The sequence below is a fragment of the Oncorhynchus keta genome, chromosome 10 (assembly GCF_023373465.1).
Source record: "Oncorhynchus keta strain PuntledgeMale-10-30-2019 chromosome 10, Oket_V2, whole genome shotgun sequence".
NCBI classification, from domain to species: Eukaryota; Metazoa; Chordata; class Actinopteri; order Salmoniformes; family Salmonidae; genus Oncorhynchus; species Oncorhynchus keta.
The window spans coordinates 23365205-23386530 of NC_068430.1; the positions used below are offsets into that span (position 1 = coordinate 23365205).

Sequence of the window (21326 nt, forward strand, 5' to 3'; positions counted from 1 at the left end):
TGTGAGTGTCTGGCTGTGTCAGGCCTTGTTCTGTTGGGTCTCAGGGATAATTGAGTCTGTGTGTCTCTAGGATTCCATCACGTTTGTAAGGAAATCGGTGAAAGAGGTAATCTTCTCCATGGACAGCAACCTCACATGCAGTCTGCTCAAACTGCTGGACTGTTTCTTCCAACCCTTTATCCATCGAGAGGTCAGTGAACACCACTCCATGCCACAAACACCCACACAATCTACCCACCATCAGGAGACAAAAGAGATGAGTGATCAGCTGAGGTGATGGAGATGTTCATCTCTTGATGACTAGTCTGTCATGTACTGTGTGTTTGGCCAGGGGGAGAGGCCTCTTCTGCAGGAGAAGCTTGACCGGTTAAAGGAGCTGATTGAGCCCTGGTTCATCTTCTCTCTGGTGTGGAGTGTGGGAGCCACAGGGGACGCCCCCAGCTGCCAGCGCTTCAGTGCTTGGCTCAGGGCCAAGATGGCAGAGGAGAAGGTTGAGTTGTGTTTTCCAGAGGAAGGCCTGGTGTATGACTACCAGCTTGATGATGCAGGAATCAGCAACATGGGAGACGAAGAGGAGGAGGACAGAGGGAGGAAGGTGAGTATTTGAAAAGCAAACATTCTGGAAATACCTTTAGAAACATAAAGGGCCATACAAGTGACATACATCCTGTTGAGTAGGTGCACTGGGTCAGTTGGATGAAATCTGCCCAGAATGTGGTCATCACGCCAGAGACAAGCTACTCTGACATCATCGTACCCACACCAGACACAGTCCGCATTTCCTTCCTGATGGATATGCTGCTGTCTAACAAGAAGCCTGTAAGTGCCGCCCAATAAGGCACTCATAAATAGTGTATTATCAGTGTATCATTCCTGGTGAATGCTTTTGTGAGTGTAATGGAGGAGTCTTTCTGTGAGTAGAGTTGTTCTTAGTCAGAGGCTCTGTGTTGACCAGGTGCTGTGCATTGGACCGACCGGCACAGGAAAGACCCTGACCATGTCTGACAAGCTGCTGAAGAACATGCCTGCTGAGTACATTACACACTTCCTTATGTTCTCTGCTCGTACTTCAGCCAACCAGACACAGGATTATATTGATAGCAAACTGGACAAGAGGTAAGCCTTTTACCAACATCTCTCTTTGTACTGTATGATCTGTGCTGTAATGTCTAAAGGCATTCTCATTCCTTTATATACTGAACTCTCCAACCAAAGCATGTATTTGTCAGGCGTAAGGGTGTGTTTGGGCCTCCCCTGGGGAAGTATTTTATCTTCTTCATTGATGACCTGAACATGCCCATTCTGGAGACCTACGGGGCCCAGCCCCCCATTGAGCTTCTCCGCCAGTGGATGGACCATGGAGGCTGGTATGACAGGAAGCAGATAGGTGAGGACCCTTCCTCCAAAGCTGAGTCTGCACATCTAGCTCCCATGGCTCTGTGAAGGCCACCACATTGAACTCTGCTTTGTCCTGCAGGCACTTTTAAACACCTGGTAGACATCAACTTTGCTTGCGCTATGGGACCCCCAGGAGGGGGCAGGAACCCCATCACCCAGCGTTTCACACGCCACTTTAACTTCCTCTCCTTCACTGAGATGGAGGACGCCAGCAAGAAGAAGATCTTCTCTACTATCCTGGGCAACTGGATGGGTGAGACGGCCTGACTGCCGAAAATGTATCCAACTGATGTTCATTTTGGTGAAGGGTTGAGGGTGGCTAGGTATGGTTGAGGCACCAGTCACATTGAGGAGGTAGTTTGTTAAGTTGCTGCAATCCTTTCTAATATATTTGTTGCTTTCTTACAGATGGAAATATAAGTAAAAAGGAACCAGGGAGTAAGTCAGAGAGGGAGACAGAGAGACAGAAGAAGGAGAGAGAGAAAGAGAAGACTGACGCTCTAGAAATATGTTACCATGCATCATTATTTTAAACTCAGCAAAAAAGAAATGTCCCCTTTTCAGGACCCTGTCTTTCAAAGATAATTCGTAAAAATCCAAATAACTTCACAGATCCTCATTGTAAAGACTTTAAACACTGTTTCCCATGTTTATTCAAAGAACCATAAACAATTAATAAACATGCACCTGTGGAACGGTCGTTAAGACACTAACAGCTTACAGACAGTAGGCAGTAATGAAAACATAGGACTCTAAAGAGACCTTTCTACTGACTCTGAAAAACACCAAAAGAAAGATGCCCAAGGTCCCTGCTCATCTGCATGAACGTGTCTTAGACATGCTGCAAGGAGGCATGAGGAATGCAGATGTGGCCAGGGCAATGTCACAATGTCTGTGAGATGCCTAAGACAGCACTACATGGTGACAGGACAGACAGCTGATCGTCCTCACAGTGGCAGACCACGTGTAACAACACCTGCACAGGATCGGTACATCTGAACATCACACCTGCGGGACAGGTACAGGATGACAATTGCCGGAGTTACACCAGGAACGCACAGTCCCTCCATCAGTGTTCAGACTGTCCGCAATAGGCGGTAAGGCTGTTCTTCACCAGACAGTAAGGCTGTTGTAAGGCTGTTCCTCACCAGACATCACTGGTAACAACGTCGCCTATGGGCACAAACCCACCGTCTCTGGACCAGACAGGACTGGCAAAAAGTGCTCTTCACTGACGAGTCGCAGTTTTGTCTCACCAGGGGTGATGGTTGGATTTGCCTTTATCGTCGAAGGAATGAGCTTTACACCGAGGCCTGTACTCTGGAGCGGGGTTGATCTGGAGGTGGAGGGTCCGTCATGGTCTGGGGCGGTGTATCACAGCATCATTGGACTGAGCTTGTTGTCATTGCAGGCAATCTCAATGTTGTGCGTTACAGGAAAGACATCCTACTCCCTCATGTGGTACCCTTCCTGCAGGCTCATCCTGAAATGATCCTCCAGCATGACAATGCCACCAGCCATACTGCTCGTTCTGTTCGTGATTTCCTGCAAGACAGGAATGTCAGTGTTCTGCCATGGCCAGCAAAGAGCCCGGCTCTCAATCCCATTGATCACGTCTGAGACCTGTTAGAATCGAGGGTGAGGGCTAGGGACATTCCCTCCAGAAATGTCCGGGAACTTACAGGTGCTCATGGACACATTATTCAATTTCTGTTAGTCACTAGTCTGTAGAACTGTTTCAGTTTATGTCTCAGTTTTTGAATCATGTTATGTTCATACAAATATTTACACGTGAAGTTTACTGGAAATAAACTCAGTTGACAGTGAGAGGACGTTTCTTTTTTTGCTGAGTTTAGTCATTATTAATACGAGTAGATGTTGATGAAATTCTAAACTATTAAATTGTTACTGGTCTTTTACTCACACAAAAAGTAAAGTTCTCCATATGTCTTTGCTAATTTTATATCCAACCCGTCTCCCTTACCCCTCTTTTCCCTCAGGACCTGTTCCAGAGATCCAGCCTCTGAACGGGCCTTTGGTGGACGCCACTATCTGTGTCTACGCCACCATCACTTCCCAGCTCCTTCCCACACCAGCCAAATCCCACTACACATTCAACCTTAGGGACCTTTCCAAGGTCTTCCAGGGCATCCTGATGGCAGAGGCTACCAAGATAGAGGTAAATGACTGATGGCTCAAACATGAGATCATACAGTATAGAAACCCTGAAAGGCTCTTCAAACGGAGGATGTGCTGCTTGTTTTGATTCTCAGGACAAGATGCACTTGCTGCAGTTGTGGTACCATGAAAGCTGCCGGGTGTTCCAGGACCGGCTGGTGAGTGCTGAGGACCGGGACTGGTTTGATAAGCTCCTACAGGCCCGCATTGAGGAGTTTGGCTGCAGCTTTGAGGATGCTGTGCCCTGCCAGCCGGTCCTGTTTGGAGACTTCATGATTCCCGGAGCTGACAACAAAGCCTACCAGCTCATTGAGGACAGGGAGAAGGTGAGACTTCACTGCTAAACTTAAAGGGCAACTCCACCACTTTTCAACCTTGTTTTCATTATCTTCAGAACAATACCAGTGCAAAGATACAGTATGTGAAAACAGCACATTTCTACAAAAATATAACGTTACAAAGTTCTACCCGATGGCTTTATCAAAAGTTAAAGAATTTTAAAAACAGTGTTTTCAAAACTTCTTGCGTCGAGCCATCCCGGATCCGGTATCGTGACTACAGCCTCAAGCTCATTACCATAACGCAACGTTAACTATTCATGAAAATCGCAAATGAAATGAAATTAATCTATTTGCTCTCAAGCTTAGCCATTTGTTAACAACACTGTCATCTCAGATTTTCAAAATACGCTTCTCAACCATTGTAAAACAAGCATTTGTGTAACAGTATTGATAGCTAGCGTAGCATTTAGCGTAGCATTTAGCGTTAGCATTCAGCAGGCAACATTTTCACAAAAACCAGAAAAGCATTCAAATAAGATCATTTACCTTTGATGAACTTCGGATGTTTTCAATGAGGAGACTCTCAGATAGCAAATGTTCAGTTTTTCCTGAAAGATTATTTGATTAGGACAAATCGCTCCGTTTTCTGCGTCACGTTCAGCTACGAAAAAAACCTGTATCAAGGATTGTGTAAATCTATCCGCAAGCTCATTAGCATAACACAACGTTAACTATTCATGAAAATCGCAAATGAAATGAAATTAATCTATTTGCTCTCAAGCTTAGCCTTTTGTTCACAACACTGTCATCTCAGATTTTCAAAATATGCTTTTGAACCATAGCTAAACAAGCATTTGTGTAACAGTATTGATAGCCTAGCATAGGATTATGCCTGTCTTTCTGCATCCAACATTTTCACAAAAACCAGAAAATGATTTTTTAAAAATCATTTACCTTTGAAGAACTTCAGATGTTTTCAATGAGGAGACTCTCAGTTAGATAGCAAATGTTCCGTTTTTACAAAAAATATTATTTGTGTCGACTAATCGCTCCGTTTTGTTCATCACGTTTGGGTAAGAAAAAAAAATAATAGTAAATTAAGTCATTAAATCGCGAACCTTTTTCCAAATTAACTCCATAATATCGACAGAAACATGGCAAACCGATGTTTAGAATCAATCCTCAAGGTGTTTTTCACATATCTATCGACGATAAATCCTTCGTGGCAGTTGACTTTCTCTTCTGAAGAAATGGAACGAGCATGGACCTACAGATTACGCAATAATTTCGACACAGGACACCGGGCGGGACACCAGGTAAATGTAGTCTCTTATGGTCAATCTTCCAATGATATGCCTACGAACACGTCACAATGCTGCAGACATCTTGGACAAACGGCAGAGCGCATAAGCTCGTTCACAGCATATTCACAGCCTTATTCGGAGACGATAGTAAAACAGAGCGTCAAAAATCCTGCTAATTTCCTGTTTGAAGTTTCATCTGGGTTTCGCCTGTAAGATCAGTTCTGGGGCACTCACAGATAATATATTTGCAGTTTTGAAAACGTCAGAGTGTTTTCTTTCCAAAGCTGGCAATTATATGCATAGTCGAGCATCTTTTCGTGACAAAATATTGCGTTTAAAACGGGCACGTTTTTTTTATCCAATAATGACATAACCTCTTCAACCTATGGGGGCGCTAACACTTTGCTGTGACGTGGGGAGCAAGAAAATACCCTCCCTTGGACTAGAAACTCGTTGCACCTTTTGAAAATCACTTTTCTTTAGGACCTTTCTTATCTTTTTAACCACATATCATAGAATCACGCTGTTTTCACATATGTAGACACTGGTTTGGTATGGGAGGTGATGAATATGAGGTTGAAAAGTGGCGGTATTGCCCTTTAAAAGACTTCCATAACAACGTTTGGTGACACCACTAGGGTAGTAATGAGATTTATGGGTGTTTTTCATCCCAATACTGTCTTGTGACTTCCACAGCTGGCCAGAGTCATGGAGGAGTACATGGATGACTATAACCAGATCAGCACCACCAAGATGAAGCTGGTGCTCTTCATGGATGCCATCCAGCATGTGTGCCGCATCAGCCGCATCCTGCGCCAGCCCCTGGGAAACGCCCTCCTCCTGGGGGTCGGGGGCAGCGGGCGCCAGTCACTCACCAAGCTGGCCACGCACATGTGAGGCTCATACCTTCTATTTTATTAAACATCTGAAAGAATGTTACTGTGATAATATGGTGTTAATATGTTGATTTATACCTCAGGTCAGACTATGAGTGTTTCCAGATTGAGCTCGCTAAGAACTACGGCCACACAGAGTGGAGGGAAGACCTCAAGAGCATCATGCTGAAGGCTGGCCTGCAGAATGTACAGATCACCTTTCTGTTTGTAGACACACAGGCGAGTACTTTTTCACAGTGTCAGCACTTACACATACCCGCTTATCGACATGCCCTCTAACCCTGTGTGTTTTACCTCAGATCAAGAGCGAGTCGTTCTTGGAGGATGTGAATAACATCCTGAACTCTGGTGACGTGCCCAACCTCTATGCGGTGGACGAGCAGGAGCGCATCCTGACCGCTATGAAGCCTGTGGTGCAGGACCTAGGCCAGCAGCCCACCAAAGCCAACCTCATGACTGCCTACATAAAAAGAGTCCGCAGTAACATCCACACCGTGCTCTGCATGAGGTCAGACTCATGGCACTGTATCCATACATGTACAGTGCATTCGGAAAGTATTCAGACCCGTCGACTTTTTCCACATTTTGTTACATTATCGCCTTATTCTAAAATGAATTAGATTTCATTTTTTCCTCATCAATCTACACACAATACCATGTAATGACAACCCCCCCAAAAAAAAAAAAAAAAAAAAAAATTGACATTTTTCTAATTTCTTACAAATAGAAAACCAAAATATCACATTTACATAAGTATTCAAACCCTTTACTCAGTACATTGTTGAAGCACTTTTGGCAGCAATTACAGCCTTGAGTCTTCTTAGGAATAACGCTACAAGCTAGGCACACCTGTATTTGGGGAGTTTTTCCCATTCTTGTCTGCAGATCTTCTCAAGCTCTGTCAGTTTGGATGGGGAGTGCCGCTGCACAGCTATTTTCACGTTTCTCCAGAGATGTTCGATTGGGTTCAAGTACGGACACTGGCTCAAGGACATTCATAGACTTATAATAATAATAATAATATATGCCATTTAGCAGACGCTTTTATCCAAAGCGACTTACAGTCATGTGTGCATACATTCTACGTATGGGTGGTCCCGGGGATCGAACCCACTACCCTGGCGTTACAAGCGCCATGCTCTACCAACTGAGCTACAGAAGGACTTGTCCCGAAGCCACTCCTGCGTTGTCGTGGCTATGTGCTTAGGGTTATTGTCCTGTGGGAATGTGAACCTTCGCCCCAGTCTGAGGTCCTGTGCGCTCTGGAGCAGATTTCTATCGAGGATCTCTCTGTTCTTTGCTTGGTTCATCTTTCCCTTGATCCTGACCAGTCTCCCAGTCCCTGCCGCTGAAAAACATCCCCACAGCATGATGCTGCCACCACAGTGCTTCACCGTACGGATGTGGCCAGGTTTCTTCCAGACGTGACGTTTGGCATTCAGGCCAAAGATTTCCATCTTGGTTTCATCAGATCAGAGAATCTTGTTTCTCATGGTTGGAGTCCTTTAGGTGCCTCTTGGCAAACTGCAAGCAGGCTGTCGTGCCTACTACTGAGGAGTGGCATCCATCTGGCCACTTTACCATGAGGCCTGATTGATGGAGTGCTGCAGAGATGGTTATCTTTCTGGAAGGTTATCCCATCTCCACAGAGGAACTCTGGAGCTCTGTCAGAGTGACCATCAGGTTCTTGGTCACCTCCCTGACCAAGGCCCTTCTCCACCGATTGCTCAGTCTTGGTGGTTCCAAACTTCTTCCGTTTAAGAATGATGGAGACCACTGTGTTCTTGGGGACCATCAATGCTGCAGTAATGCTTTGGTACCCTTCCTCAGATCTGTTCCTCGACACAATCCTGTCTCGGAGTTCTACTGACAATTCCTTCAACCTCATGGCTTGGTTTTTGCTCTGACATGCACTGTCAACTGTGGGACCTTATATAGACAAGTATGTGCCTTTCCAAATCATGTCCAATCAATTGAATTTACCACAGGTGGACTCCAATTAAGTTGTAGAAACATCTCAAGGATGATTAATGGAAACAGGATGCACCTGAGCTCAATTTTGAGTCTCATAGCAAAGGGTCTGAATATTTATGTAAATAAGGTATTTCTGTTTTTTTTTTTTTTTTTTAACATTTTCAAAAATGTCTAAAAACCTGTTTATGCTTTGTCATTATGGGGTATTGTGTGTAGATTGATGTGGAATTGTATTTTATTTTTTCAATTTTAGAATCAGGCTGTAACGTAACAAAATGTGTAAAAAGTCAAAGGGTCTGAATACTTTCCGAATGCACTGTATATCTGCCTATCACGCCTACACTGTCACTGTTGCATACACACTCCGTCACACACACCACCAAGCACACACCCACCCACTGCTTTTGCTGCTGCCATACTGTTTACTATTATTAAACCTTCTATCGGTCAATTTCTCCTAATCCCCGCCTTCATGCACAGTACCAGTCAAAAGTTTGGACACACCTACTCAGTCCAGGGTTTTTCTTTATTTTTAATATTTTCTACTTTGTACAGTAATAGTGAAGACATTAAAAACTATGAAATAACACATATGGAATCATGTAGTAACCAAAAAAGTGTTAAACAAATAAAAATATATTTTATATTTGAGATTCTTCAAAGTAGCCACCCTTTACCTTGATGAAAGCTTTGCACACTCTTGGCATTCTCTCAACCAGGTTCATGAGGTAGTCACTTGGAATTCATTTCAATTAACAGGTGTGCTTTGTTAAAAGTTCATTTGTGGAATTTCTTTATGCGTTTGAGCCAATCAGTTGTGTTGTGACAAGGTAGGGGTGGTAGACAAGAACTGCTCAAATATGCAAAGAGAAACGACAGTCCATTATTACTTTAAGACATGAAGGTCAGTCAATACGGAAAAGAACTTTGAAAGTTTCTTCAAGTGCAGCCATAAAAACCATCAAGCACTATGATGAAACTAGCTCTCATGAGGACCGGCACATGAAAGAAAGACCCAGAGTTAGCTCTGCTGCAAAGGATAAGTTCATTAGAGTTACCAGCCTCAGAAATTGTAGCCCAAATAAATGCTTCACAGAGTTTAAGTAACAGACACATCTCAGCATCAACTGTTCAGAGGAGACTGTGTGAAACAGGCCCTCATGGTCGAATTGCTGCAAAGAAACCACTACTAAAGGACACCAATAAGAAGAGAACACTTTATTGGCCAAGAAAGACAAGCAATGGACATTAGACCGGAGGAAATCTGTCCTTTGGTCTGATGAGTCTAAATTTGAGATATTTGGTAGGTGAACGCATAATCTCTGCATGTGTGGTTCCCGCCGTGAAGCATGGAGGAGGAGGTGTGATGGTGTGGGGGTGCTTTGCTGCTGACGCTGTCTGTGATTTATTTTATTTTATTCAAGGCACACTTTTATTTTTTGTGTGTGTGAATCTTTACCCCTTTTTCTCCCCAATTTCGTGGTGTCCAATTGTTGTAGTAGCTACTATCTTGTCTCATCGCTACAACTCCCGTACGGACTCGGGAGAGACGAAGGTTGAAAGTCATGCGTCCTCCGATACACAACCCAATCTAGCCGCACTGCTTCTTAACACAGCGTGCATCCAACCCAGCCGCACCAATGTGTCAGAGGAAACACTGGGCACCTGGCAACCGTGGTTAACGCGCACTGCGCCCGGCCCGCCACAGGAGTCCCTGGTGCGCGATGAGACAAGGACATCCCTACCGACCAAGCCCTCCCTAACCCGGACGACGCTAGGCCAATTATGCGTCGCCCCATGGACCTCCCGGTCAAACCCTAAAAACCGCTGCACCTTCTTTACCGTGGTCGGAGTCAGCCAATTATGCACGGCTGCAACGCGGTCAAACTCCATCACCACCCCAGAGGTGGAAATGTGATAACCCAGGAAGGAAACGACTTGTTTGGAGAACACACATTTCTCAGCCTTGATGTACAGGTCATGCTCCAGCAGTCGCCCAAGTACTTTACGCACCAGAGACACATGCGCGGCGCGTGTGGCAGAATAGATCAGTATATCATCGATATACACCACCACACCCTGCCCGTGCAGGTCTCTGAGAATCTCGTCTACGAAAGATTGAAAGACGGCTGGAGCATTTTTTCAACCCATACATCGTGACGAGGTACTCATAATGGCCAGATGTGGTACTAAATGCGGTCTTCCACTCATCTCCCTCCCGGATACACACCTAAATGTACGCACTCCTAAAGTCCAGTTTTGTGAAAAACGCGCTCCTTGAAATGATTCCACCGCCGTGGCGATGAGAGGTAGCGGGTAACTAAACCCCACTGTGATGGAATTTAGACATCTATAATCAATGCACGGACGCAGACTTCCCTCCTTTTTCTTCACAAAAAAGTAACTCGAGGAGACAGGTGACATGAAGGGCCGAATGTACCCCTGTCCCAGAGATTCAGTGACATATGTCTCCATAGCCACTGTCTCCTCCTGGGACAACGGGTACACGTGACTCCTGGGAAGTGCAGCGTTTACCAGGAGGTTTATCGCGCAATCCACTCGTTGATGAGGTGGTAATTCTTTTTACAGACAGCGATAGCCAAATCAGCATATTCAGAGGGAATGAGCACAATGGAAACCTGGTCTGGACTCTCCACCGTCGTCGCACCGATGGAAACTCATCTGCACCTACCAGAACACTCCTCTGACCACCCTTGGAGAGCCCCCTGTTTCCATGAAATTTCAGGATTGTGATTAGCCAGCCAGGGAATCCCCAGCACCACTGGAAACGCAGGTGAATCAATAAGGACGAGACTAATCCACTCCTTATGATCCCCCTGCGTTACCATGTCCAGTGGAACCGTGGCCTCCCGGACCAGCCCTGACCCAAATGGCCAGCTATCTAAGGAGTGCACGGGGAAGGGTGGATTTAGCGGCACCAGCAGAATCCTTAGCCTCAACACGAGTCCACGATCCATAAAGTTCCCAGCTGCGCCTGAATCGACTAGCGCCGTATGCTGGAGAGAGGGAGAAAACTCAGAGAAAGAAATGAGTAAAAACGTGTGACCAACAGGGAGCTCTGGGTGAGTCTGGTGCTGACTCACCTGGTGTGACCGAGAAGTGCTCTGCCTGCCCTCTCAGCTCCCAGACAAGGTCCTCCAGCACCGATCGCGTGTGTCCTCTCGGACCACAACTGGTGCAGGAGGAGCCTCCTTCTCCAGTCCCCCTCGATGCAGCCCCCCTAACTCCATAGGGATTGGAGCGGGAGTGCCAGGAGGTGGAACTAACAAGGCCCGTTCTGGACACCCGCGGGCAGCCAGCAGGTTGTCGGATCGACATGTCAATGAGTTCGTCGAAGGAGAGGGTGGCATCCCGACAAGCTAGCTCCCTGCGGACGTCCTCCCGGAGGCTAAATCAATTAGTGGTCCATCAGGGCCCTGTCGTTCCACCCCGCTCCCAGTGGCCAAGGTCCGAAACTTCAGCGCATTGTCCTGCACGCTCCTCGTCTCCTGTCTAAGGTGAAACAGCTGTTCACCTGCCGCTCGGCCCTCTAGTGGGTGGTCGAACACGGCCCGGAACCGGCGGGTGAACTCTGGATAGTGGTCCCTCACAGAGTCTGGGCCATTCCACACTGCATTGGCCCACTCCGGGGCTCGACCCGTCAGAAAGGAGACGAGGACGCTCACGCTCTCCTCACCAGAGGGAGTCGGACCAACGGTAGCCAGGTACAGCTCAAGCTGTAGCAGGAACCCCTGGCACCCAGCCGCCGTTCCATCGTACTCCCTGGGGAGCGCCAGACGAAGAGCATTGGATCCGGATGCCGCCGGAGGAGTAGGTTGAACAGGTGGCGGAGGAGCTGGGGGTGAGGTAGGGAGACCACTCCTCTCCCATCGGTCCATTCTGTCCATCATTTGATCCATTGCTGACCCGATTCGGTGGAGAATGGCCGTATGATGGAGGACACGCTCCTCTATAGATGGGAGAGGGGGTGCAGCTGCTCCTGCTGACTCCATGGATATGTTGCGGGCTTCTGTCACACAGCCAGGAGTGGTGGGTGCGGAGGATAATGGGGGAAACCGAACTTGGGCACCAAACAGTCAGTGAACATAACACGCAACCAACCTAGACTAACAGAGAACAAGCCCGCACAAATGCAGGCGGGCCTAACAGGCTTAAATAGTTCTGAACCAAAACTCAAACAAGAAACAGGTGCAACCAATAAGACATAACAAACAGAAAATTAAAAGGGGATCTGTGGCAGCTAGTAGACCGGTGACGACGACCGCCGAGCGCCGCCCGAACAGACAGGGGAGCCACCTTCGGTGGAAGTCGTGACAATAACTTCCTCTCTTATTTGATATTTTTCATGTTTTCTTTATTATTTATAGTTATATTTGTATTCATTATACTACTGCACTTTTGGGAAGAGCTTGCAAGGTAAGCATTTCACTGTTCTTGTGCATGTGACAATAAAACTTGCACTGAACTGCTCACTCACAGCATCTGAAAGGTACAGTAAAGAGATCAGCTAATGACTTGAACCTCTACTAATTTCTCTTTACCTCTCTCCACCTTCTTTTTTTTTACCTCACCTCCATCTCTTCCCTCACTCTCCTGTCCTCACCTATCTTCTCTCCACCTCTCCGTTCCTCACCACGCCCCTCCTCCCTGCCTCTTTTCCTCCTCTCCCCATGTCTAGTCCTATAGGGGAGGTGTTCCGGGCGCGGCTCAGACAGTTCCCGTCTCTGGTGACCTGCTGCACTATAGACTGGTTCAGTGCCTGGCCAGAGGAGGCCCTCCAGTCTGTGGCTGCCTCCTTCCTCTACGAGCTGCCAGAGCTGGAAGCCAGCCCCACTGCAATGAAAGGCCTGGTGAGGAGAAACAGAGTGTTTGTTTGTGTTCTTGTCTCCTGCCAGCCTCCCCTCACCACTGTTGTGTCCCTGTCTAGATTATGATGTGTGTGGAGATCCACCAGATGGTAGCCAGGAAATGTGCGCAGTACCTGGCTGAGCTGTCCAGATATAACTATGTCACGCCCAAGAGCTATCTGGAGCTACTCGCAATCTTCTCCTCTCTCATCGGCCGCAAGAAACAGGAGCTGCACAGTGCCCGGCAGCGCATGAAGACTGGCCTGGACAAGGTGAGAAGAGGGACCCTCAATGCCACAATTTTTGTATCTAAGAGGTCATCTTCTCTTCTGTGTCTTTTGCTTCAAATGTATTTTGTATGCTTTAAATGTGTGTCTGTGTTCATATGGGTCTGCGTTTAACCGTGTGAGTTTACTGTGTGCCTGTGTGTGTCTATAGCTATTGAGGACAGCAGAGGATGTGAGTAAGATGCAGGAGGAGCTGGAGATGATGAGGCCTCTGCTGGAGGAAGCTGCCAAGGACACAGTGATCACCATGGAGAAGATCAAGGTAAATTAGACCAAGAACCCTCATCAGGCTCTTCAAATGCCTGTACATGCTGTATCCTTTATATAGCACATGTGTTATGCATGTTAATCTTTGTGTGCGTGTGTATGTGTGTGTGTTGACAGGTAGACACTGTGGTTGCAGAGGAGACCCGTACGGCGGTGCAGGCAGAGGAAGCCAAAGCCTCACAGAAAGCATGTGTGGCCGGTGCCATCGCTGAAGACGCCCAGAAAGACCTGGATGAAGCGCTGCCAGCTTTAGACGCCGCCCTCACCAGCCTTAAGTCTCTCAACAAGAACGACGTTGTTGAGGTGACATTATTTTGCCCTGTAATGGTTTATGGTTGTACTTGTACTTTTGGCTTGTTGTTTTCCTAGATTGCTCTGTACTGTATGAGGGCTTTTGTAATGTATGACTGGGGCTGGGTCTCTCCAGGTGAGGGCCATGCAGCGCCCGCCCCATGGGGTGAAACTGGTGATAGAGGCTGTTTGCATCATGAGGTCCATCAAGCCTAAGAAGGTGGCCGGAGAGAAGCCAGGCACCAAGGTGGACGACTACTGGGAGCCTGGCAAGAGCCTTCTGCAGGACCCCGGGAAGTTCCTAGAGGGCCTCTTCAAATTTGACAAAGTATGTCAATGTCCGGAGGACACGTTATCCCAAACAAAGCTTTTTTACTTTCTTTAAGTTTAAATGGAGCTTTTTGACTGGAATCATTTTGGCACCGATCTCCTCTGTAGGAAAATATTCCAGACTCCGTGATCAAATTAGTACAACCCTACATTGATAATGAAGAGTTCCAGCCAGCCAACATTGCCAAGGTGTCCAAGGCCTGCACCTCCATCTGCCAGTGGGTGCGAGCCATGCACGTGTACCACTTTGTGGCCAAGGGTGTGGAGCCTAAAAGAGTATGAATATATTTGCTTTAAATGCTGCCCTCTCTTGTACAACAAGACTATTGCATCTGCATATGCACTATTTGTGTGAGTGTTGATGTGTGTATCTTTCACTCCTGTGTGTGCGTGCTCATGCAGAAAGCTCTGCAGGAGGCCCAGGAGGACCTGGCTGTGACCCAGCTCATCCTGGACGATGCCAATGAGAAGCTGGCACAGGTGGAAGAGGGCATTGCAACGCTGCAGGCCAAGTACCATGACTGTCTGGCCAAGAGAGACGAGCTGGACAACAAGTGCCAGCTGTGTGAGAACCGCCTGGTCCGCGCAGACAAGGTCAGAGAGAGAGAGATGGGGACAAAGCTTCTGCATTGCTTGCTGTTTGCAGTTTTAGACTGGGTTTCTGTATAGCACTTTGTGACATCTGCTGATGTAAAAACGGTTTTATAAATACATTTAATTGATTGATTGAAATCTCACTGATAACAACACACATATTTGCGCTGGCTTGGCAGGTGCAGGACAAATCTGAAATGATATAGAGGCCAGACCGACCATACACAGGGTTGAAAAGAATTTATAAAAATTACCAGATTTAAAAAAAATCTGGGTTATTAACGGGTCATTTTGGTCATCTGTGTAAGTTTGGGTAATTTAAACTTGATTAATATACAGTTGAAGTTGGAAGTTTACATACATCTTAGCCAAATACATCTAAACTCAGTTTTTCACAATTCCTGACATTTAATCCTAGTAAAAATTCCCTGTTTTAGGTCAGTTAGGATCACCACTTTATTTTAAGAATGTGAAATGTCAGAATAATAGTAGAGAGAATGATTCATTCCCCGTGGGTTAGAAGTTTACATACACTCAAATAGTATTTGGTAGCATTGCCTTTAAATGGTTTAACTTGGGTCAAACATTTCAGGTAGCCTTCCACAAGTTTCCCACAATAAATTGGGTGAATTTTGGCCCATTCCTCCTGACAGAGCTGGTGTAACTGAGTCATGTTTGTAGGTCTGCTTGCTCACACACGCTTTTTCAGTTCTGTCCACACATTTTCTATAGGATCGAGGTAAGGGCTTTGTGATGTCCACTCCAATACCTTGACTTTGTTGTCCTTAAGCCATTTTGCCACAACTTTGGAAGTATGCTTGGGGTCATTGTCCATTTGGAAGAACCATTTGCGACCAAGCTTTGACTTCCTGACTGATGTCTTGAGATGTTGCTTCAATATATCCACATCATTTTCTCTCCTCATGATGCCATCTATTTTGTGAAGTGCACCAGTCCCTCCTGCAGCAAAGAACCCCCACAGCATGATGCTGCCACCCCCCCGTGCTTCACGGTTGGGAGGGTGTTCTTCGACTTGCAAGCTTCCCCCTTTTTCCTCCAAACATAACAATGGTCATTATGGCCAAACAGTTCTACATTTGTTTCATCAGACCAGAGGACATTTCTCCAAAAAGTACGAACTTTGTCCCCATGTGCAGTTGCAAACCGTAGTCTGGCTTTTTTATGGCTGTTTTTCAGCAGTGGCTTCTTCCTTGCCGAGTGGCCTTTCAGGTTATGTCGATATAGGACTCGTTTTACTCTGGATATAGATAGTTTTGTACCTGTTTCCTCCAGCATCTTCACAAGGTCTTTTGCTGTTGTTCTGGGATTGATTTGCACTTTTCGTTCATCTCTAGGAGACAGAACGCGTCTCCTTCCTGAGCGGTATGATGACTGCGTGGTCTCATGGTGTTTATACTTGCGTACCATTGTTTGTACAGATGAACATGGTACCATCAGGTGTTTGAAATTGCTCCCAAGGATGAATCAGACTTGTGGAGGTCTACAATTTTTTTCTGAGGTCTTGGTGGATTTATTTAGATTTTCCCATGATGTCAAGCTAAGAGGCACTGAGCTTGAAGTTAGGCCTTGAAATACATCCACAGGTACACCTCCAATTGACTCAAATGATGTCAATAAGCCTTTCCGAAGCTTCTAAAGTAGAGGTCGACCGATTAATCGGAATGGCCGATTAATTGGGGCCGATTTCAAGTTTTCATAACAATCGGAAATCGGTATTTTTGGGCGCCGATTTGACAATTTTTTTATATATATACAGTGGGGCAAAAAACTATTTAGTCAGCCACCAATTGTGCAAGTTCTCCCACTTAAAAAGATGAGAGAGGCCTGTAATTTTCATCATAGGTTCACTTCAACTATGAGAGACAAAATGAGTAAAAAAATTAATGAATTTATTTGTAAATTATGGTGGAAAGTATATATATATATATATATATATACACACACATTTTTTTTATATACCTTTATTTAACTAGGCAAGTCAGTTAAGAACACATTCTTATTTTCAATGACGGCCTAGTGGGTTAACTGCCTCGTTCGGGGGCAGGACGACAGATTTTCACCTTGTCAGCTCGGGGGATCCAATCTTGCAACCTTACAGTTAACCAGTCCAACGCAATAACGACCTGCCTCTCTCCCGTTGCACTCCACAAGGAGACTGCCTGTTACGCGAATGCAGTAAGCCAAGGTAAGTTGCTAGCTAGCATTAAACTTATCTTATAAAAAACAATCAATCATAATCACTAGTTAACTACACATGGTTGATGATATTACTAGAAATTATCTAGTGTGTCCTGCATTGCATATAATCTGACTGAGCATACAAGTATCTAAGTATCTGACAGAGCGGTGGTAGGCAGAAGCAGGCGCGTAAACATTAATTCAAACAGCACTTTTGTGCGTTTTGCCAGCAGCTCTTCGTTGTGCGTCAAGCATTGCGCTGTATATGACTTCAAGCCTATCAACTCCCGAGATGAGGCTGGTGTAACCGAAGTGAAATGGCTAGCTAGTTAGCGCGCGCTAATAGCATTTCAGACGTCACTCGCTCTGAGCCTTCTAGTAGTTGTTCCCCTTGCTCTGCATGGGTAACGCTGCTTCGATGGTGGCTGTTGTCGCTGTGTTGTTGGTTCAAGCCCAGGGAGGAGCGAGAAGAGGGACGGAAGCTATACTGTTACACTGGCAATACTAACGTGCCTATAAGAACATCTAATAGTCAAAGGTTAATGAAATACAAATGGTATAGAGGGAAATAGTCCTATAATTCCTATAATAACTACAACCTAAAACTTCTTACCTGGGAATATTGAAGACTCATGTTAAAAGGAACCACCAGCTTTCATATGTTCTCATGTTCTGAGCAAGGAACTGAAACGTTAGCTTTCTTACATAGCACATATTGCACTTTTACTTTCTTCTCCAACACTTTGTTTTTGCATTATTTAAATAAAATTGAAAATGTTTCATTATTTACTTGAGGCTAAATTGATTTTATTGATGTATTATATTAAGTTAAAATAAGTGTTCATTCAGTATTGTTGTAATTGTCATTATTACAAATAAATAAATAAATATTGGGCGATCAATCGGTATCGGCTTTTTTGGTCCTCCAATAACCGATATCGGTATCGGCGTTGAAAAATCATAGTCGGTCGACCTCTATTCTAAAGCCATGATATCATTTTCTGGAATTTTCCAAGCTGTTAAAAGGCACATTCAACTTAGTGTATGTTAACTTCTGACCCACTGGAATTGTGATACAGTGAATTATATGTGAAATAATCTGTTTTTAAACAACTGTTGGGAAAATGACTTGTGTCATGCACAAAGTAGATCTCCTAGCCGACTTGCCAAACTATAGTTTAACAATAAACTTATGGAGTGGTTGAAAAACGAGTTTTAATGACTCCAACCTAAGTGTATCTAAACTTCCGACTTCAACTGTATATATATATATTTTTCCCTTTATATCTGTGTCCATGTTGTCCATGATTTTCTGGTAGGTAGAACATATGGTTCAAAAGAAAGTAGCAGTACTTAATTTGTAAATTGGGAGGTGCCGGAAACAAAAAGTTAGCACTAGAGGAGGGTGACCTGAGGAGCTCTGAGGTACCGGAACACATTAAAAGAATCGCCTTTATAACAAAACATTGCATGCATATCATCATATTTGTGTAGTGGCATAGAGCAGTATAGTAGGTAGAGGCACTTGCAGAGGAACAAATTGGCCTGTTATAAACACATTTCATGCAATTCTATGCCATTTTACATGGCTGCCGACTGAGGCAGAATCTTTTTTTAATAGTGCAAAAATGATTGAAATGACAGTTGCCTTTTACATGGACTAACTGAGAATATGAGATAAATTAAAAACAACCTTGTCTTGAATCCATGAATATCCTAGGCCTAGGTACAATATGAGGAGGAAATTATAGTCCTAAAAAAGCTTTCCACTTTCACTGACTCACCCAATGATGCACAGCTCACTCACCGGCGATGGCCAAAGCGCTCGTGCCAAAAGCCTCTACAATATCAGGCACGGTCTAAAAAAACATTTTCACATTTACTTGTTTTAGGGGGCAGCAGAATTACAGAGGAGGCAACTCAAATGAACTCTGACCACATTTATTTTAATCTTTACATTTCAAACAGTGATTTTTTTTTTCATGCCTCGAGAAGTACTGGATCCTGGCATATAGGTTACGTAACGAAACAGTCCAAAACGGAGAGTTGACTGTTCCTTTTCTGACATGATCCGGCTCAAAGCACTGCAAAATAGCCTAATTAATGAAAAAACATTAAATTACTTCGAATGTAATTGCAATGAACTATTCCAACTATTGACTTATTTCACAACTGCCACCAGTTTGGCCCTGCAACATTTGCAACAAAGATATGTTGACAAACAGTATTTCATGGGCGACTCCACTTCCTGATTTGGCCTCGTTTGGTTTGTTAAGAAATGCTAGCGGCCATGACTGAATTCAAACGTGAGTTGGTTTCGAGATGACCGCCTAGGAACAGGCACTGGTAAAGGTAAAAAATAAAATTTGTTGATGGGTTATACTTAGTATAATGTTTCACAGCTTTGTGATTCTATTTTCCACATCAAAAATATAATATTTTATATATTTTTATATGTTATTAAAATGACCTCAAATCCTTGGAAGTTAAAAAAAAAAAAGATTACTGGTACATTTCCAAAATTACCCCCCTTCCATTGTAATTTCTGCAATGCCCTATTTATTTACATCAGACATAACTCAGTGTTGTCTGCTGTGTCTGTGGGTGCTGATGATATGAGTGTGTTGTGTGTCTCTCCAGCTGATTGGAGGGCTAGCGGATGAGAAGGTGCGTTGGAGGGAGACCGTGCAGCACCTGGAGTACATGGTTAATAACGTGTCAGGAGACGTGCTGCTAGCAGCAGGATATGTGGCCTACCTGGGACCCTTTACTGTGGGTGCTGCTCTGTTGTTGTGCTACTGTTACATGTATGTGTTATGCTGTCGTATTAGTGAGAGTTTTGTACAGTAAGTAGTGCTTTTAGGTATTTTGTGGAGAGAATGACCCATGGATGACCATTGTGTTGATTTGGTGTGCTGTCTGTATATGACCTTGCCAGGGAGAGTACCGGGCCTCCATGGCAGATGAGTGGCTGCGTGGATTTAAAGAGCAGGGGGTGCCCCACACAGAGGAGCCCAACCTCATCAGCACTCTAGGGGACAAGGTCAAGATCCGCTCCTGGCAGGTCAGAACCCCTCACAACACTACTAGCACAGATAGAACATAATATCCTATATCAGACTGACCTGGGGTATCAAATAATATAGCAATGTAAAATAATCCCAATATCCCATTGTGTGCGTGTGTGTGTATAGATCACAGGGCTGCCTAAGGATACCCTGTCGGTGGAAAATGGTGTGATAACACAGTACTCTCAGCGCTGGGCTCTTTTCATTGACCCACAGGGACAGGCCAACAAGTGGGTCAAAAACATGGTGAGAATATTCAGTGATTCCTGTGTACTGGTCTGATTCCAAACATAGTCCACAGAGGGAGCCATAGAGCTAATACTCTCATTATCCACAACCATTACTGCACAGCTTTAGATAGTATCTTTAGAAAATAGAGAGAACCAAAATGTCCTGCTTTACATTGTGTAAGTAAATGTGTTTTTTTCAGCATCTGTATGTAATGAGACACCTGTATTTAAAAGGGGATATGGTCATATTTCCTATGTATATGCAGAAGTTGTTGGTTAGACATGATGGTTGAACCCTACTTCCTTCTTCCTCTCAGGAGCGTGACAATGGATTGGACGTGATGAAGCTGAGTGACCGGGACTTCCTGCGTAGTCTGGAAAATGCCATCCGCTTCGGGAAGCCTTGCTTACTGGAGAACATCGGAGAGGAACTAGACCCTGCTCTAGAACCCGTCCTACTGCGACAGGTCCTTACCTAGGGCACATAGCACGTCGATACGACACTCAGTCAACACACAATAAAGTCAACTCATTGCAGTTGTTGCTTGTTGTCGCCCTCAGACGTTCAAGCAGCAGGGCAGCACAGTTCTGAAGCTGGGAGACGCTGTCATTCCCTACCACGATGACTTCAAAATGTACATCACCACCAAGCTACCCAACCCACACTACTCCCCTGAGATCTCCACGAAGGTTACCCTCATCAACTTCACCCTGTCCCCCAGGTATTGTGCTCACCCACCTTCACTTAGACACTGGCCCCTACTCCCTGGCCGGTTGACCTCTGACCCTGACTTGTGTGTGTGTGTGTGTGTGTAGTGGTCTGGAGGACCAGCTGCTGGGTCGGGTGGTGGCTGAGGAGAGGCCTGACCTGGAGGAGGCTAAGAACCAGCTGATAGTGAGTAATGCTCGTATGAAGCAGGAGCTGAAGGAGATAGAAGACCAGATCCTTTTCCGCCTCAGCTCCTCAGAGGGAAACCCTGTGGACGATGAGGAACTCATACGGGTGCTGGGAGCCTCCAAGATCAAGGCCGGAGAGATCCAGGTCAGACATGGGGAGCAGTGTAACCACCACACTTCAACTTGACCCCTTTGGATTTCCCAAAATAAGGCTTTCACATGTTATTTCCAAGTGTATTTTTAACTCTGCCCCTTTGCGAAGAA

General features: G+C 45.3%; 1 protein-coding gene across 2 annotated transcripts in view; it reads left to right on the forward strand.

Moving 5' to 3' along the window:
- dnah1 (dynein, axonemal, heavy chain 1) overlaps positions 1-21326 on the forward strand; it is a 71430-nt gene that overhangs the window by 38180 nt on the left and 11924 nt on the right. The window contains exons 39-63 of one of the 2 annotated variants that reach the window (XM_035777451.2): positions 71-190; positions 332-595; positions 679-819; positions 956-1116; positions 1230-1387; positions 1478-1651; positions 1807-1836; positions 3399-3577; positions 3672-3902; positions 5858-6054; positions 6141-6276; positions 6357-6565; positions 12731-12902; positions 12980-13171; positions 13338-13448; positions 13571-13756; positions 13881-14072; positions 14183-14350; positions 14477-14668; positions 19508-19639; positions 19806-19931; positions 20062-20181; positions 20483-20632; positions 20727-20887; positions 20982-21207. In XM_035777451.2, coding sequence (XP_035633344.1) covers positions 71-190; positions 332-595; positions 679-819; positions 956-1116; positions 1230-1387; positions 1478-1651; positions 1807-1836; positions 3399-3577; positions 3672-3902; positions 5858-6054; positions 6141-6276; positions 6357-6565; positions 12731-12902; positions 12980-13171; positions 13338-13448; positions 13571-13756; positions 13881-14072; positions 14183-14350; positions 14477-14668; positions 19508-19639; positions 19806-19931; positions 20062-20181; positions 20483-20632; positions 20727-20887; positions 20982-21207 — 4128 coding nt within the window. The remainder of the gene's footprint in view (positions 1-70; positions 191-331; positions 596-678; positions 820-955; positions 1117-1229; positions 1388-1477; positions 1652-1806; positions 1837-3398; positions 3578-3671; positions 3903-5857; positions 6055-6140; positions 6277-6356; positions 6566-12730; positions 12903-12979; positions 13172-13337; positions 13449-13570; positions 13757-13880; positions 14073-14182; positions 14351-14476; positions 14669-19507; positions 19640-19805; positions 19932-20061; positions 20182-20482; positions 20633-20726; positions 20888-20981; positions 21208-21326) is intronic. The other variant, XM_052526705.1, reaches the window with a different exon arrangement.